Source organism: Schistocerca gregaria, chromosome 5 (genome assembly GCF_023897955.1).
Source record: "Schistocerca gregaria isolate iqSchGreg1 chromosome 5, iqSchGreg1.2, whole genome shotgun sequence".
NCBI lineage: Eukaryota > Metazoa > Arthropoda > Insecta > Orthoptera > Acrididae > Schistocerca > Schistocerca gregaria.
The window spans coordinates 427310231-427329064 of NC_064924.1; the positions used below are offsets into that span (position 1 = coordinate 427310231).

General features: G+C 41.9%; 1 protein-coding gene across 1 annotated transcript in view; it reads right to left on the bottom strand.

Annotated features, from left to right (window-relative positions):
- LOC126273186 (murinoglobulin-2-like) overlaps positions 1-18834 on the bottom strand; it is a 261930-nt gene that overhangs the window by 198390 nt on the left and 44706 nt on the right. Inside the window, exons 2-4 of the mRNA XM_049976703.1 lie at positions 6958-7118; positions 6355-6596; positions 572-688 (exon numbers count right to left, since the gene is read on the bottom strand). Coding sequence (XP_049832660.1) covers positions 572-688; positions 6355-6596; positions 6958-7118 — 520 coding nt within the window. The remainder of the gene's footprint in view (positions 1-571; positions 689-6354; positions 6597-6957; positions 7119-18834) is intronic.

Below are 18834 nucleotides of genomic sequence, written 5' to 3' on the forward strand. Positions count from 1 at the left end.
GCAGATCACCTGCTGCGGAATACTGTTCAACGCTTCGGCATTTCAACAACTGCTGGGTGATAAAAACCATCACATAGGCATTGTGCATTGTGGTTGAGGGACAGTGCCATAAGATAGGTAAATGAAATCAGAGTAGCAGCAAAACACATCAAAACACAGATACCAGATCTTAAGTTCAATAAGATGAGGGATTCTGTCTTAAAATTAATAATGACATGCTCATTTGGATGCCAATAACCATCCATGGGATCAGATGCTGAACAGAACATCTTAGACAGACCAGGAGTACTTGGGAATGGAGCATATTTGGAACACCATTGATAGTACTGAAAATTGATAGAGTAAGGTGGTTATCACCACACAGAAGGGCAGGAGCAGCTTTCCTGCATGACTCAGTGTATCATACAGCACCTGGTGAGGATAAGAAGTTATTTACATAAAATATTAGGTCAAGAAGACACACAACGCTGACAAAATAACCAAGATGATTATGTGATGCACCTTTTTCTAATTATTATTAAATAATAATGTTTTTATGACTTATAATGTACATGAAACTCTCTTATATTACCTTCTGTGGTTCATAAGACAGTTGAAACTCCATCTGAACAAGACCTTCCTTTGTCTGAACATTTATCCATTCAGCAACATGAATTCCTGATGGAGTCTCAACCCAAATTTTTGATATCTGTAACCAATAAGAAGTGTTCATTTAATAATGAGACAGAGTGTCTCCACTTACTTATCTTTTTAATTCATCACGCATCAATAACACAAGTTTACTCACTCTCTAGTATACAGTGCAGGTCAATTGATCTTTCTTTTCTTATCTCATCTTTCTGTTAAGAAACAGCTTCATTCTACAGGTCACCAAGAAAAAGTTTTCACTGAGGAATACTGGCCACATTCTATGTGTCATTGGTGTTTTCAGCATGAGTTACATAAAGTTTGTTCACACACACACACACACACACACACACACACACACACACACACACACACACTCTGATCAGCCAGAACATTATTAACACCAACCTACTATTGATATAAACCTGTCCAGGTGATAGCAGCATCACTAGGCAAGGAATAACTGCTAATCAGACACATGGATGATGCATGATGTATCAGTGAGTGTGCTGCCTGTGTGTTGAATGGAGATAGCATGCAATCTACACTCCTGGAAATTGAAATAAGAACACCGTGAATTCATTGTCCCAGGAAGGGGAAACTTTATTGACACATTCCTGGGGTCAGATACATCACATGATCACACTGACAGAACCACAGGCACATAGACACAGGCAACAGAGCATGCACAATGTCGGCACTAGTACAGTGTATATCCACCTTTCGGAGCAATGCAGACTGCTATTCTCCTATGGAGACGATCGTAGAGATGCTGGATGTAGTCCTGTGGAACCGCTTGCCATGCCATTTCCACCTGGCGCCTCAGTTGGACCAGCGTTCGTGCTGGATGTGCAGACCGCGTGAGACGATGCTTCATCCAGTCCCAAACATGCTCAATGGGGGACAGATCTGGAGATCTTGCTGGCCAGGGTAGTTGACTTACACCTTCTAGAGCACGTTGGGTGGCACGGGATACATGCGGACGTGCATTGTCGTGTTGGAACAGCAAGTTCCCTTGCCGGTCTAGGAATGGTAGAACGATGGGTTCGATGACGGTTTGGATGTACCGTGCACTATTCAGTGTCCCCTCGACGATCACCAGAGGTGTACGGCCAGTGTAGGAGATCGCTCCCCACACCATGATGCCGGGTGTTGGCCCTGTGTGCCTCGGTCGTATGCAGTCCTGATTGTGGCGCTCACCTGCACGGCGCCAAACACGCATACGACCATCATTGGCACCAAGGCAGAAGCGACTCTCATCGCTGAATACGATACATCTCCATTCATCCCTCCATTCACGCCTGTCGCGACACCACTGGAGGCGGGCTGCACGATGTTGGGGCATGAGCCGAAGACGGCCTAACGGTGTGCGGGACCGTAGCCCAGCTTCATGGAGACGGTTGCGAATGGTCCTCGCCGATACCCCAGAAGCAACAGTGTCCCTAATTTGCTGGGAAGTGGCGGTGCGGTCCCCTACGGCACTGCGTAGGATCCTATGGTCTGGGCGTGCATCCGTGCATCGCTGCGGTCCGGTCCCAGGTCGACGGGCACGTGCACCTTCCGCCGACCACTGGCGACAACATCGATGTACTGTGGAGACCTCACGCCCCATGTGTTGAGCAATTCGGCGGTACGTCCACCCGGCCTCCCGCTTGCCCACTATACGCCCTCGCTCAAAGTCCGTCAACTGCACATACAGTTCACGTCCACGCTGTCGCGGCATGCTACCAGTGTTAAAGACTGCGATTGAGCTCCCTATGCCACGGCAAACAGGCTGACACTGACGGCGGCGGTGCACAAATGCTGCGCAGCTAGCGCCATTCGACGGCCAACACCGTGGTTCCTGGTTTGTCTGCTGTGCCGTGCGTGTGATCATTGCTTGTACAGCCCTCTCGCAGTGTCCGGAGCAAGTATGGTGGGTCTGACACACCGGTGTCAATGTGTTCTTTTTTCCATTTCCAGGAGTGTATATGAGTTTGAATGAGGGCAGATTGTGATGGCCTGGAGGGTCAGAATGAGCATTTTGAAAATTATATGACCTGTTGGGTGTTTGAGGAGAGTTGTGGAGAATTTCTTCAACACATTGGCCAGCCACAAAATGTGGTGGAACTAACATCAGACATTAATTCTGGGCAGAGTACAAGTGTGTCTGAACACACAGTTCATGAAACACTCATAATGATGGGCCTCCATGGCCAACGAATCATGCATATGCCAATGTAACACCACATCAGCAACTATGACTGAAATGGGCATGTGACCATCAACACTGGACACTGGCACAGTGGCATAGCATCACATGGTCTGATGAATCCAGATACCTCCATCATACAAATGGGAAGGCACAAATCTGTCACCTTTCAGGGAAACAGCTTCCTGACACCTGTACTGTGCTACGGAGACAAGCTGGCAGTGGCCCCACTGTGCTCTGGGGAACATTCACATGGGCATCCATTGGTCCAGTGGAGCTCATGTAAGGCACCATGATGGCCAAGGAGTATTGTACATCGGTTGCAGACTACATACACTTCTTCATGACAATCATGTTTCCTGACAGCAGTGGCATTTCTCAGCAAGATAATGTGCCAAATGACTAGGCCAGAAGTGTGATGAAATGATTCAAGGAACACAGCGACAAGTTCCCACTGATGTGGCCTACCCAACTCCCCATATGTGAACCCAATTGAAAACATCTGCAATGTGACTGAACATGACATTAAGTGTTCATTGCCCCCACCCCCTTCCCTATAATTTATGGTAATTAGGTCACTCTTGCGTGTGCAGATGTAGTGCCAACTCCCTCCAGCAACCTACCAAGGCTTCATTGTTTCCAAGCCATGATGTGTCACTGCTGCTATACATGCCAAAGGTGGACTTACCTGTGATTTGGTAGGTGGTCACAATGCTCTGGCTGATCAGTGTACATGCCATTTGGAAAAGTGAATTGGCATAGCTGCTACATATTTGGTTTTTGAAATATACATAAAAAACACAATGCCAACAAACATTCACTGTCAAGTATCTACAGTTCACAGGGATGAAAGAACAAATGAATCATTGGTCCATAGATGCAGCTGTTAGAGAGAATACACATTTCAATAAACAAAATTTGAAATTATGTGTGCAGCAATGAATAGCAGAATTGTTTGAGTTCTACTGTCTCCAAAAAAGGTGTAACATGCTAGAAAAGGTGTTGCCATATTAGTAAATCTTAAGTAGAGTAACAAAATCAACTCATTGAATTGCCACAGAGCATGAATATCAGCAAGATTAATAATTGATAATGGATATTTGTTGAATGTGAGTGTATATGTGTCAGAGGAAAGATGGAAGGGGCAGAAAAATTACACATACAGTTCCAGAAGAACATAAGAGACAAAAATAAAAGTTATTTTCTGCTAATAAGGCGAGATTTTATGGTAAGGGTCAACAGTGGAATTAACTGGTCCACTGGAGAATATGTTCTAAATTCAAGTGGTATGACACTTCAGGAGTTCTGTCAGCTTTAACCAGATATAACTAAGAAACTCACTCTTCAGGATAAAAAACATATTCAGCAACATTTTGTATGCAATGGCTAATAGACTAACTACTGAACATTTTATAGCTTGAGAAAAGTTGGGGAAATTGTTTACAGATGTAAGAATACATTGAGGCTGTGATGATTGGAGTACTTAAAATAATGCCTTATACATTCCTACCTTGAAGCAATAACAAACATTATCAGATAAAATACAAGACAGGTCCAGGACATACAGAAATGAAGCTGTAACACAGAAAATGGTATAATGCATGATAGAGGAATGAAAACTGGATAGGCACCTGGGATAGATTAAATAAGTATGGAGATGATGAACAAAGCTGTTTCTTCTAGGCGACAATGGTTATATAGATTGCTACTATGCATCTGGAATCAGAAATGTATGCTGGGGAAAGGGAGTAATAATTTCAGTATTCAAGAAGTGAGACAGCAAAGTATGTGATAACTTTTGAGAGATCACACTCATATTGCAAGTAAGAAAAATAATGGAGTAGATACCAGAAAGACAATTGAGTAAAAAAAGTGGAAGGCAAGTTGTGAGAGGAGCAGTAAGGCTTTTGACATGGCAGATCAATAGTGGACCCAATCTTTAGTATGACGCAGTTGATAGAAATACGTAGGGAGCGTCTGAAAGATCTGGTGATGACATTTCTTTACTTAGCAAAGTGTCTCGTGAGAGAAGGTATGGGAAACCTAGGAATGAAAGGGATTAAACAACTGAAATTCTTCAAACAATGTGGACAAAAGTTTCTGCTGTGTAAAGACCCACGTTGACAGAACTGATTGGTTTATGAATGTTATGGAATTGAGACAAGCGAGTGTGGTGGCACCATTATTATTCATAATAGTGATGGATGAAATTTTGGAAGACAAAAGAAATTCCTAGGGGAAGAGAGATGAAGTTGTTGCTATTTGATGATGATACTGTGGTGTGGAGAACCAACAGTGAGGGTGTATAAGAACAAATAGGCATTTTAAATAAAAAAATCTTGACATATGGAATGAAATGCAGTGTGGAGAAAAGCATGATTATAGTGGTAATAAGAGGAGACAGGGAAGGGAAGGGTTAAATTACTATTAAAGGACAGGATAATGAAATTGTGAATAGCTTTAAATATGTAGGAAGTGTGATAATGAAGAGTGCAGTAATGGAAGCAGAAGTTAGCAAAAGGGCACAACAGACCAATGAATTTTACCAGTGTGTGACGGGCTCAGTCTGGGGAAGGAAGGTGTCAATGAAGTGTACGGAAATGCTGTACAAGATGTAATTTGAATCCATGATGACATATGCATTGGGGACTTGGACAGTGACAAAATGAGAGGACATTAGAATTCATGCCAGTGAAATGAAATTCCTAAGAAGAATGTTAGGGAAAATGAAGAGAGACAGAGTGAGAAATGAAGATGTTAGGAACAAAATTGGAGAAGGTAAGCTGAAAGAGAGAATTGAAAAGAACGGTTTAAAATTGTTTGGACATGTAAAGAGAATGGAAGATGGAAGAACACCATAATGAATTATGGACGCCAAGATTGAGGGAAAGAGTGATACCTAGAGCAAGATGGACTAACTCAATAATGGCCAGTTTAAGAAAAAGATATCTGCGCTGAAACAAAACAGCTATAGAAAAAAAACTGGCTCTGAGCACTATGCGACTTAACTTCTGAGGTCATCAGTCACCTAGAACTTAGAACTAATTAAACCTAACTAACCTAAGGAAACTTCCTGGCAGATTAAAACTGTGTGCCCGACCAAGACGCGAACTCGGGACCTTTGTCTTTCGCGGGCAGAGTGAAAATCTCAGTCTGGTAACCTAAGGACATCACACACATCCATGCCCAAGGCAGGACTCGAACCTGCGACCGCAGCGGTCGCTTGGTTCCAGACTGTAGCGCCCAGAACTGCACGGCCACTCCGACTGGCCAGCTATAGAAGAAGAAAGGAGAAAAGACAGAAGTGGAGATGTAAGGTAAATTTCCCAACTTGGTCTGATGCTGGTTAAAAGGAAATGAAAATGATAAAGAGAGAGCAGCAGGAGGAGGAGGAGGATACATAAAACAGGCCCAATGATCAAATAAATGGAGGCATTTATGTGGAGAAGGTATAAAGTTGAATTCACAAACATTATATCAGAACTTACTTTCTACTTTCATTTTAATTAGGATAACCATGCTGCATACGTACTCACAGGTTGGGTGACAGGCAAGAGACTATGTCGTAAAGTAAGAATGCGGAACCGTACGAGGTCTCCAGGCTTATAAACAGCCTTATCTGGCTGAACAAAAGTGAGCACCGAATCTTGTTGGATATGTATCTCTCTCACACTGTCAATTCTATAATCATATAGTTCATCAAATTCAACCATTAAGTGCAGCCGTGCTCTTGTAAGTGGAGTCTGTGGGATAACCATTTTCATGCAATTTCCTGAACCTAAAACAATGAAAGACAATGCATAATAGTTCATTATCTGTAAATATCAATCTGACATTTGAAATGTGGTATGCCTTTAAGTCAGACAGCTCCCCCCCCCCCTCTCTCTCTCTCTCTCTCTCTCTCTCTCTCTCTCTCTCTCTCTCTCTCTCTCTCTCTCTCTCTCACACACACACATGAGAAACTTAGCCTCTAAAGTCTTGAAGTTATTCAGGATTGTGTTGTGAACTGTATATCCTACATGCTCCTTTTAATTATCCCTGAAGCTCTGATAATCACTGTTAGTCAATGTTGTTTCATTTTTGTTTTTATCACCAAGCACACTTTGAATCAGTAATTCTAAATACTAGCAATGTCATACCATTTGAAATGTTATGGGAAAGTGTTGCAATCTGATTGTCAGAGTCTGGATAAAGAAGATGAATCTTGACATAAGCATTTCCAGTAATGTTGTGGAGAGTAAGGCACAGATTCTCCACACTTCCTGTTAGTAGCCGTTTGGGAGCTGTCAACACGTATCCCCTGGAAATACAAAAGTTACTGTCAGCACACAAAACTTATATATACCACCAAAGTCATTCATTAAGTAATACTTTATTCTGGTGTAACTAGTTTCTATAGTGTCGTCACATGATTATGAAGTATTTGAAATGTATCTATAAACCTGAATAAGTATGTGAGCCTAGAGTATGCAAAGATGGTTCAGTGCACAATCCTATAATACAGTAAAATTATGATACATTACTTACCTCAAAAAAGCAAAAAATTTAGTATTGTCAATAGACATGCATAAAAGTGCACAAAACTATTCTAGCTCTAGGAATATTAGATTCTGTTTGGAAAGGAAAAAGGTACAGAATGCAAGTCACTCAGACCTCAGGATAAAAGGGTAGGCATCAGATATTGTAGGAGGTTAAAATTGTATACATGTGCGTGTCAGTAGTACTAAAAATTCTGCACCCTGAAGGTAAATCTTGGTCAAAATCCTCTCTCATAATTTTGCATTTTCCTCAAGAGAATTTTTCCTTTTGATATTATCACACTGAGCACAAAATGACCTCTCAGTTATGCCCCATAACTGTTTGGTGGGATTCATGCTGAGCAATCTAGGTGTCCAAATCATTTGCTAAAATAGTCATGAATGTTCTTTAAACAATCACAAACCATTGTGGTGTGGTGACAGGGTGCAATGTCATCAATAACAATGCCATTGTTGTTTGGGAAGCCGAAGTCCGTGGATGCCAGCAGATGATCTCCTAGTAGTCAAACATAAACATTTCCAGTCAATGACCAGTTCAGTTGGATCAGAGGGCCCAGTCCACTCCATGTAAACACAGCCCACACCATTATGGAGCCACCAACAGCTTGAACAGCGCTTTGTTGACAACTAGGGTCCATGGCTTCATGTGGACTGCATCACACTTGAATCCAACAATCAGCATTTACCAAGTGAAATCAGGACTCATCTCACCAGGCCCCAGTTTTCCAGTCATCTAGGGTCCAATTGATATGGTCACAACCCCAGGAGAGGTGCTGCAGGTGATGTCATGCTGTTAGGACAGGCACACACATCGGTCATCTGCTGCCATAGGCAATGCACGCAACATTTTGTCACACTGTCCTAATGGATGCATTCATTGTATGTCACACATTGATTTCTGCTGTTATTTCATGTCATCTGTATGCCACTGCTCTCAGTTCTTAAACGAAGGCCGTTGGCTACTACATTTTCCACAGTGAGAGGTAATGCCTGAAATTTGGTGATCTTGGGACAGAATAGAAACTGTGGATCTCAGAATATAGAATACCCTTGAACTGTAGCACAACTGATATCTCTCCTACATCTTATGGAATGCAATTTTTGGCACGAATGGTTTGTGGCGTGTATGCTGCGAGTGCCCTTGGGGCCATTTTCCAGAGAGAGGCAGTCAGTGAAGCAGCATGGACAATACAGATATGCAGGGCCATGGACCAGCTGTTTGTTCTGCTGCCTATGTGACTTCCAATCTGGTCCAGCTGATCACCTTCCGGACACAAAGGATGTGCACCAGAAACGAGAGTGGACATTATTCTTTTGCTGACTAGGTCAGGAGGTGAGTGGTGGGTCTGTGTCATGCAAACATCTTCTGATGGTTCCAATTATTTTCACTGTTTGTCATCACACAGTGCCTTTATATGCTCTGTTTCTTCAGTGCCAAGGGCATGCACGATTTGTAAAGACCGATCTCCCTTCTTTCTGTCAGTGTGAAACTGTGACTGGTTCACTTCCTGTGCATGTTTGTGCCTTGCTGTTTCTATAATGGACTCTGTTCAGCCACCTGTTGTAGTTTCCTGTTTCTATGTCTGGCCAGGTGATTTGAGGAGCATGTTGCTTGTATCAAAACACAATAGCTTCCATTTCATAATTGTCATTGAGTTATGATTTGACTGTGTGTTTTAAATTATTAGGTTTCTGTAAATTCCTACATTCAATGACATTGATCATGACATCCAAATCATATTTCTTTCACAGTACCTTGTGTACTAAATTTCTAAGTTGCTTTCTTTAGTTATTTCGAGCCTGCAAGCTTGCAGCCTCAATGAGGCTGATCATGTTGTTTTGATTTTGGTGGATTAAAATTCCAAGCCAAGCTTTTGTTTACATAGATGATTTTAATCAGCCAACTATTCACGTCTTCATTACACCTATGTTTCGTTCTGTCCCATGTGACAGTTAAGTATTTACCATTTTCTGCCATGTGGCATGATTTGAAGCTGTATCTCAGTTGGCCACCGACCTCCTTTACTACCAGATGTAAGTGACTTTTAGCGACTTCTCACAAATGTTTTGTCTATGTGGCCAGCACGTAATCTGATGACTTAAGTTTTACTCATTTTGCTTAAAAATTACTTCTCTGTTCATCAGACTAGCACTGTATGTTCGTGCCTAGAGGGGTGTTCCCACTGGTTGCTTAAAAAAGGAGTGTAGTGAGCAGGATACTGGGCGTAAGTAACTTTGGATCCATTCATCCAGACCACATTGCCCAACATGGGTGGTTTCACATCAAGCAGCATTAATTGTTTTTGTTTCTTTAAATGAATTAATTTCTAGATAAAACTGAGTTATTTGTTGTGTTTTAGTCAAACACATTCTAAAGATTTTGATGGCTTACCTATTTGAAAACTATTCCTAAGAATCTTTGAAGAAATTGGTGAAATATTATCTTGCTTCTCTTATTGAAATTTTCTGTAAATATTTCAACAATAGTAAACCGGGGCACAAAATATTTGTATATTTTTGGAAAGAGAATAACATCTGCTGTAAATTTAAATTTTCATATTTCGTGTTCCCATGAATGATGCCCCTCACCCCCCCCCCCCCCCCCCCCCACCTCTTTTTTGCCGAGAAGCATTAATAAAAATATTGATGTGAATGATGCTCAATCTTTATTTGGCCCAATCCTTCCAGTCCCAGGCAATCTTACACTAACAGAGTGTACCTTTCTGGTAGCTAGGGCATAGTTGTTTCTGGAAGTTCAAGGAATGAATTAGTGAATAGCAAAATCTGGTGGTTACCAAAAGTGAAGTTGTTTCTTTGTGGCCCAGAAGTGGTGATACAAAGAATCCAAAGGACTTTGCTAAATTACCTAATCCTTTTTTGAATGTGTTGCTACTGATACTCAACAGGAGTAGGTTAATTTTTTGTGGTTTACTTTTACCTTAGAAGAACAAGTAAACATTTTCGAAGTGTTGTGGGGAACTGTGTTTCAGTTGATGTATCCTTTGTGTCAAGGGTCCTTGGCCAAAATGGTCAGTGAGGTCTTAGCAAGGAAAGGCTGTTTAAGAAAACTGTGTGCTTGCATGCTAGGGGAACACCTTTCTGTCAGCATTCAGAGTGAACTCATTAATCAATTTTTTTGTGTCCACCATGATTAGGAGAAACTTGTTGAGTGTACTCATGAAGTACACATGGCAGCCATGGCCTTTGATCTGGAGTTGGCTGAGCACAAGATTAATGCCCCCATTCTGCAGGGGATTAAACTGGAGGATTGTTCTAGGGTCTTGTTTGCCAAGAGGCCAGCTAGTTATTGTGACTTGGATAACATAGCCAGTCCTGTGGAGGGGATTAAACAAGGTGATTAAAGGAGATGCTCTGAGAAGTCATTATCTTTGTCTTCCACCAAACCCCCCTCAAGGACCTTTTCCACTAGCAATAAGAGGTTCTACCAAAGCAGGTGTTATCCTTGTGGTTGGCAGAGGCATTTTGCTCACCAGTGTGAGGTCATCAGAAAAAAAAGCATTTAGACAGCTGACGCCAGAGACAGGGATGGTGTGGCACCTTTTTCACCTTAGAATGCATGTAATAAAGTAAAAGGGGTGACCCATAATCCTCTTTCATTTGTGTGTGCATACATCAATCGTGAGCCGCTCTGTGCACTATTAGATTCTGACAGCAGTCTTCTCTTAATGAGTCGCAGGTGGTACTCTTGATACTGGAACATTTGTAAGTTTTCCAATTAAAAGCCTTTGCGAAGAACTTGTAGAACTGTTAATGGTCAAGTTCTTCCTGTGATATGACCCATATGAATTTATTGTTGCGTTGGTGAATTTTCTTGGACCATGAAGGTGTTGGTGGCATAGGGTTTAAGCACTGACCACCTCTTGGGGTGTGATTTTGCGAGTGATATGGGATTAGTTTTGGATTATGCCCTTGGGAAATTCTATTTTGGCTTCTGGCCTGACTTGAAGTTTCCTTCGTACTGTCATTCTGGGAGGGCAGGTCTCTGCAATACTAACATTAATGGGGTGAATCCTGACATCGTGCATTTACCTCCTGACCAGGCTGAGGTTCTCCTTCAGATGTTGTGTGGTTTCCCAGAAGTGTTGACAGATAAATTAGGTGTGACTAATTGTATTGAATACTGGTTTTTACTTTCTGACCACCATCCAGTCAGGTAATCACCCTACCAGCTATCTCCACCTAGGATGAAGGATTGCATGAGTTGGTAGATACCATGCTCACTGAGGGAGTTATAAGGCTGTCCACCTCACCATATGCATCGCTGATACTTCTGGTGCCTGAGAGTAATTGGAGGGGGTGGGGTTTGGACCCATTGAGGACTATTGTGTCCTTAATCAGAAAATAATCCTTGTCTAGACAGGTGCTTTTCATGGTTTTCCATTTTCAATCTACATCCAGAATATTTCCAGATTTCCTTACCCAAAAAATCCAAATCGGGCACTGCCTTTTGCACTGAGTGGAAGTTATGTGAATTCAACTAGTTGCCTTTCAGTCTTTCTATTGGTGTGTCAGTTCATTCTAGGTTACTCAATGCCATGCTCAGAGATCTGAAGTTGAATTTTGTGTATAACTACTTGGACAATGTTTCCATTTACAATGCCACCTTCTCTGAGCATTTTAAGCAGTTGCGACTGGTTTTGGAGCATCTGAGGCAAGTAAGGCTAACTGTCAAACCATCTAAAGTTTTCTTAGCTCATTGTGAGATCTCTTTTCTTGGACACCTAGGCTTGGCCAAGGGGTTCAGAACTGATCAGTCTAGGACTAAAGCTATTTATACTTTCAGCAATCCTAAGACTAAGAAAGGGGTAGTCCATTTCATTGGAATGACTAACTTCTTCTGAAAATTCATTCTGAAGTTTGCTGAGCTACCCGCTCTGTTAAACCTGATGTGAAAGAAGGGTGAGCAGTTTGTTTGGACCTACAGCCATAAACTGCATTTGATGCACTTAAGATCGTTAGAGTAATGTCCCTGTTCTGGTTGTACTTACTTCAGTCAACCCTTTGTGGTCCAAATCGATGCCTTTAACTCAAGGGTTGCCACCATTTTGCTTCAGGAGCAAGGTGATGAGTGGAGGCCCTTAGCCTATGGGCCCTTATCCTATGACTCTAGGGGCTGTCTCCAGCTGAGAAGAAATACTCTATTTATGAGTTGGAAGTGCTGGCTGTACTTTTCACGCTAGAGAAAATGGAATACTACCCCAAACACAGTAAATTCACGCACAAGACAGAGGTGAACTGTGAGCTGGACTGCCCAAATTTCTGCCTTGTCCTTCAACATGTGCCACACCAGGAGTGCAATAATGTTATAGTGAATGCCTTGAGCAAAATGTTTTTTTCTCCCCACAATGCTAAGGTGGTAGAAGGTCTTGTTTATTCAGTGCTTACCAAGGTTCTGGTATTGTTTGCTGACCTTGCACAACAACAAGAGAGGACCCCCAAGTTGAGCCCATCAGGGAGCAGATGAGAGCCAGTCAGCAAGTTCTCAGGTACAAATTGTGGAAGGATGTTCTCTGTCACCACTGGTGCTGCAATTAAGAGCTTAAAATTTGTCTGCCTGCTGCACTTGATTCAGCTGTTTTTAAATATTATCATAATTCTGTTATGTGAGGGAGAAGGGGGAGGGGGGAGGGTCATCCGGGAATATATAAAACCATTCATAAGACCAATGAGTTCCTAACACGGCCCTCCCTGTATCATGATGTTAGAGATGTGGTTAGTCAGTGTCAGCAATGCAAGATGGCTAAGCCAAATCTCAATGGGTGTAGGGGGATGTTTCAGTCCACTAGGGCAGAGGTCCGCATGGAGTACTTTTTTTATTGATTATGTTGGTTCTCTCCTGTGGACCAAAGGTGGGCAGTGCTGTACATTTGTGGTGGATGATGGTTTCACTCAGTTCAGCTGGTTGCTCCCAAATAGAAATATCACTGACAGACACAGTATTAGATGTTTGAGTAAGATCTGGTCTTGGACAAGCCCTTCGAAGGTCGTTGTCAGTGATAATGTGCCTTTTTATTTTTCTCAACAGATTTTTGGAATTTCTGTTTCTTATCAGGGGTTAACACATCACCAGGATACCTTATGATCCCCAACTTACATTTACAGAACAGATTAATATTAACTTTAAGTCCTCTCCAATCGTTTTCCACTCTGAGGCTCAAACTAAATGGGATTATTCTTTACCATGGTTGAACCTAGCCTTCAATTACGCCAGACATGAGGCACAAAGAGCTACCCCTGCTTCTCTCATGTTTGTCCATTCCCTTAATTCCCCTTTTTCAAATATCTGCTCTAGACACGATTTATTGCCCAATGATATAAAAGGTAATGGGCTTAGATTCTGGGCAAATATTCAGAACCCTCATAAAAGGGAAGCAGCACAGTATAACCAGGGCCAATGATGGGGAACATTCAGGTTGGAGATTTAGTCTACATGATAAATTTTAGGGGTAGAGATTCTGCAAGCAAAAATCTGGAAAACTGTCACCCTACTTTGTGGGTCCATATAAGGTATTGGAGGTACCCATCTGGTCACACTTAGGCTCCGAAATGAAGAGAGTGAAATGAGTTGCAGCTGCACCTTAGCCAAATTAAGAGCAGTAGTATCAATTAAGTTTCCTTTGTGAGCCCCGTCCTGTCTCCCGGGGTTCCTGTTTTGGGCAGCAGGCCAAACTGTTGCATGATTAATCGCTCACACCACATTTCCCAGAACAAAATCCTGGCATGAAAGGGGCATGGCACACATTTGGCAGGAATACCATTAAGGCCTTTTTCCAGGGAGAGGCAGACAGTTAAGAATCACAGACATTGCAGGTATGCAGGGCAATGATTTGTCTGTCTGTTCTACCACCTGTGTGATTTCCAAACTGATCTGGCTGAGCATCTTCCGCACACAAGACACATCCACCAGAAATGGGAGTGGACATTATTCCTTTGGCTGACCAGGTCTCGAGGTGAGTGGTTGGTCATTGTCATCCACACATCTCCTGGCAACTCTAAGTTTTTCCACTGTTTGTCATCCCACAGTGGCTTTGTATGCTCAGTGAGCTGCTTTAATTCATTTCTTTGGTGTCAAGACCATGCTTCATTGATAGACAGTTCTTACCCCCCTATTGTGAGCATGATAATTGTGACTCGTTCACCCTCCAGTGCATGCTCATGTCCTACTGCTTCTATATTGGGCCCTGTTCAGCCTCCTGTTGTTGTTGTTCCCTGTTCCTGTGTCTGGCCAGGCAATTCGAGGAGCGTGCTGCTCTTATCAAAATATGGTAGCTTCCATTTGGTAACTGTCATAGAGTTATGATTTGACTGTGTGTTTTAAATAATTAGGGTTTTGTAAATGTCATTAATCATGACATCCAAAACATTTTTCTCGCTGAGTAACTTGTGTACTAAATTGCCATGTCACTTTCTTTTGTTATTTGCAGCCTGCAAGCTTTGCGTATCAATGGGGCAAAACTTGATGCTTGTCTTTTGGTGGGTTATACTTTCAAGCAAAGCTTGTGTTTACATAGGGGGAGGTTCATCAACCAACCATTCGCATCTTCCTTCCACCTATGTTTTCCATCCTGTGTGATGGTTAAGTATTTACTACTTCCACCTCGTGGTGGTATTTGTAGCTGGATCTTGGTTGGCCACTGAACTTCTTTACTATTAGGTGTTAAGTGACTTTTCACAAATCTTTTGTCTTCACTTTGGCATGTAAGATGTCTTAACTTTTATTCATTTTACTTAAAAATTACTTCTGTGTTCATTAGGCTAGCATTGTGTGTTTGTGCTTATGGGCACGTTCCCACTAGTTCCTTAGAAAAAACAAGCATGGTGAGCAGTGTATTCGGCCTCCACTAAGTAATTTCAGGTCCATTCATCCACATCACTTTCCCCGAAGTGTGGTGGTTTTACATCAAGCAGCTTTAATTATTTTTGTTTCCCTTTACTGAAATAATTTCTAGGTAAACTTGAATTATTTGTTGCATTTTAGTCAAACACTTTCTGAAGATTTTGGTAGTCTACCTATATGAAGATTTTTTTCTTAGAACTTTTGAAGAGATTGTTATGTAACTTCAATTGGTGATTTATTTTCTTGCTTATCTTGCTGAAATTTGCTGTAAATATTTCAATAATAGTAAACTGTGGCATACAAGGTTTGTAAATTTTTGGAAAGAGAATAAAATTTATTATAAATCTAAATTTTCTACTACTTGTTCCCATGAATGGCTTTTGAAGAGCTGAGAGCAAGTATTTGACAGTTTTGTCTTAATACATTGAGGACCTATGGCCTAATTGGTACAAGGTTTTTTTCCTGGGAAGTACATTATTTATAAAAATCTTGACACAAATTAAGTTCAACCCTTATTTGGCCCAGTTCTTCCATTCCAAGGCAATCTTATGCCACTAGTAAATCCCTAAGGATTTCCAAAATAGAATGTCCCACACACCCAGTTCCAACTACCATTCCGTGTTCAGAGTCCAGTAATTCCTGCCATGCGCTCATAATCATGTCAGAAACCTGATTATATGGATCTTTGTAGCTGACGTTCTGCCAATGCACTGCTCTTTTACACCTTGTGTACATGATGTGACGTGTAAATATGGGAGGGTGCAAATCCATTGTCTTCCAGGGGAACAGCTCTCCTTGACACTTGTACTGTGGGATGGAGAGAAACTGGTGGCAGCTCCATTATGCTCTGGGGAACATGTATATGTTCGATAAGGTTCAGATCTGGTGAGTTGGAGGCCAGTACATAAATTGTAACTTGCCACTGGTTTCCTTGAACCACTCCAGTCACACTCCAGGCCTTGTGACGTGGCACATTATCTTGATGAAAAATGCCATGAAGGGGTTTACATGGTCTGCAACCAGTGTACAATACTCCTGTATATGTGCATATTGCTATCCCATAACTTGTCACCTCAGTGTATGTTTAACTTATCTGAAGAATTTAGTCATTTGACAGAACATCGTGACCGCCCACCTAATAGCCAGTATGCCCACCACTGGCACAGATAACAGCGGCAACACATTGTGGCATGGAAGCAGTGAGGCCTTGGTCAGGTCACTAGAGGGAGTTGGCACCACATCTGGACACACAAAACACTTAATTCCCATAAATTTTAGGGAAGGGGGTGATGAGCTCTGATCCCGCATTCAATCATATCCCAGATGTGTTCGATAAGGTTCAGATCTGGTGAGTTGGAGGCCAGTACATAAATTGTAACTTGCCACTGGTTTCCTTGAACCACTCCAGTCACACTCCAGGCCTTGTGACGTGGCACATTATCTTGATGAAAAATGCCATGAAGGGGTTTACATGGTCTGCAACCAGTGTACAATACTCCTTGGCTGTCATTCTGCCTAGCAGAAGCTCCTCTTGACCCATGGATGTCCAGATGAATGTTCCCCAGAGCATAATGGAGTTGCCACCAGTTTCTCTCCATCCCACAGTACAAGTGTCAAGGAGAGCTGTTCCCCTGGAAGACAATGGATTTGCACCCTCCCATTGGCATGATGAAGAAGGTATTGAGATTCATTAGGCCATGCAACGCTCTGCCGCTGAACCAATTTCCATCCGAGCCTCTGGACCATTACAATCTGCCCTCTGCCAAACTCAAACAGATCGCGTGCCTTCTCCATTTTACACATGGACAGCACACTCACTGATACTACATGCACCATGCATGTGTCTGACTTGCAGTAACTCCTCATCGGGTGATGCTGTAATTGCCTGGATAGGTAGTAAGTCGGTGGTCATAATGTTCTGGCTGATCAGTGTAATGAACACAGTAACCAACATGGAGAGCAGTGAGGGTGGCCAGGTGTATTGTGAGTCTGTAGGTCAGTACTCCAGTGGTGCTAACTATGAGACATGGGTGTGTCCCCTTCTAATGAATTTATGGCAGGCTATAACAATGACAGCAAACTCACAATCACAAACACATATTTACTCCAGCAGGATTTTACATGATATTGACAGACATTAATTTCAAACAAGCATCCACTTTTAAGGGATGACAAGTATTATGATGTCAAAGGTGGTAATCATTGTATTTTCAGAATAGTGTTAAAATACTGTACTGACTTGACAGTACCAAAATGACTTATTTTTGAAATCATTCAATGACTTAAGGCATCAACCATCTATATAAAATGAAATCAGCCAATAATCTCCAATATCAGAGCCATTTCACTTATTCCAGTCTTTTACAAAACGTTTGAGAAAGTATGTGTGAAGTGCAGTGTATGCAGTTGTTATGCTAAAAGATGGGAATGACCAGAACATACTCATCATGAAACTGTAGAAGAAAGGGCAAAGCTTTGTCAGTGAGAATGTTGCAGTAAACAACCTGGTTCTTTTTCATGGTATCCTGGATAAGTGGACCCAAGTCATGGTAAGGGAAACACACTCAAAAGATTACAGAACCACCTCTGTTCTGAACTACACTTTCCACCACTTCAAGTTAAACACCTCACAGGGATATTCGTGAATTGATGGCACGGCTACTTCTACTCCAAAGAAGAACAGTATTCGGCAACAGGACAGTATGATAGTGCTTGTGCTTCAGTTCTCAAGTTATTTGCGTTAGATCACCAGCTAGCATCAGCCAGTTTCCTGTTGAAGGTGTTTCCACAGCCAGTTTCCTGTTGAAGGTGTTTCCTAAACATAATGGATCTGTCAAGAGTCACTCCAAAATCACACCCCAGCAAGAAAAACTAGCAATTTTGAGTTTATGTCAATGAAAAATATTTAAGGAGCACCCTCAATTGCATAAAAACTGTCACATACCCACCTCACAATTTATCTGCTTGTGGACAGTTGTGTCAATTTTTTTGTATGTGAATTCATGATTTGTAATGGCAAGAACAGTGTTGCTATTGGAAGGTGTGCATGAGAGAATCAAGAAGTGTGCCACATTTTGAGTTGTGACACTTTTCACATAAAAATTAAGCTGAATGTTATTTTTAATAGCATTATAATAAAAAAAAGAAATGAAACTATTTGGTTCCAGAGACCATTTTTGACTCTCAGACATCCACGATCTATATATGCAGACTGAAACAACAAATGAAAATTTGTACCAAGGCTGGGATTCAAACCCAGGTCATCTGTTTACTAGGCAGATGCACTAACTAATACCCCACCCTGACACAATGGATTTGAACAATTGTGTGGACTACCCTCCAATGCCTCCCTCCTGATTCCAAATTCTCATTGACACCTCAGCCCACTTAGTATTCCCTCTAAAATCAAACAGGCTCACACAGGCTCCCAATCATATTGTAGTAGTGGGGAACCTGTCTGAAACTGAGGCACAGGTGCTTTAATGGAATGAATTATTTGTTTAAAGTACCTATGCCTGGATTTGAGGCAGGATCTCCTGCTTTGCTTGATGTTGAGGTGATATTCCAAAACTGTTAGAGACCGTCAGCAATGCTGTTTGAGTTTAGAGGGAATACCAAGT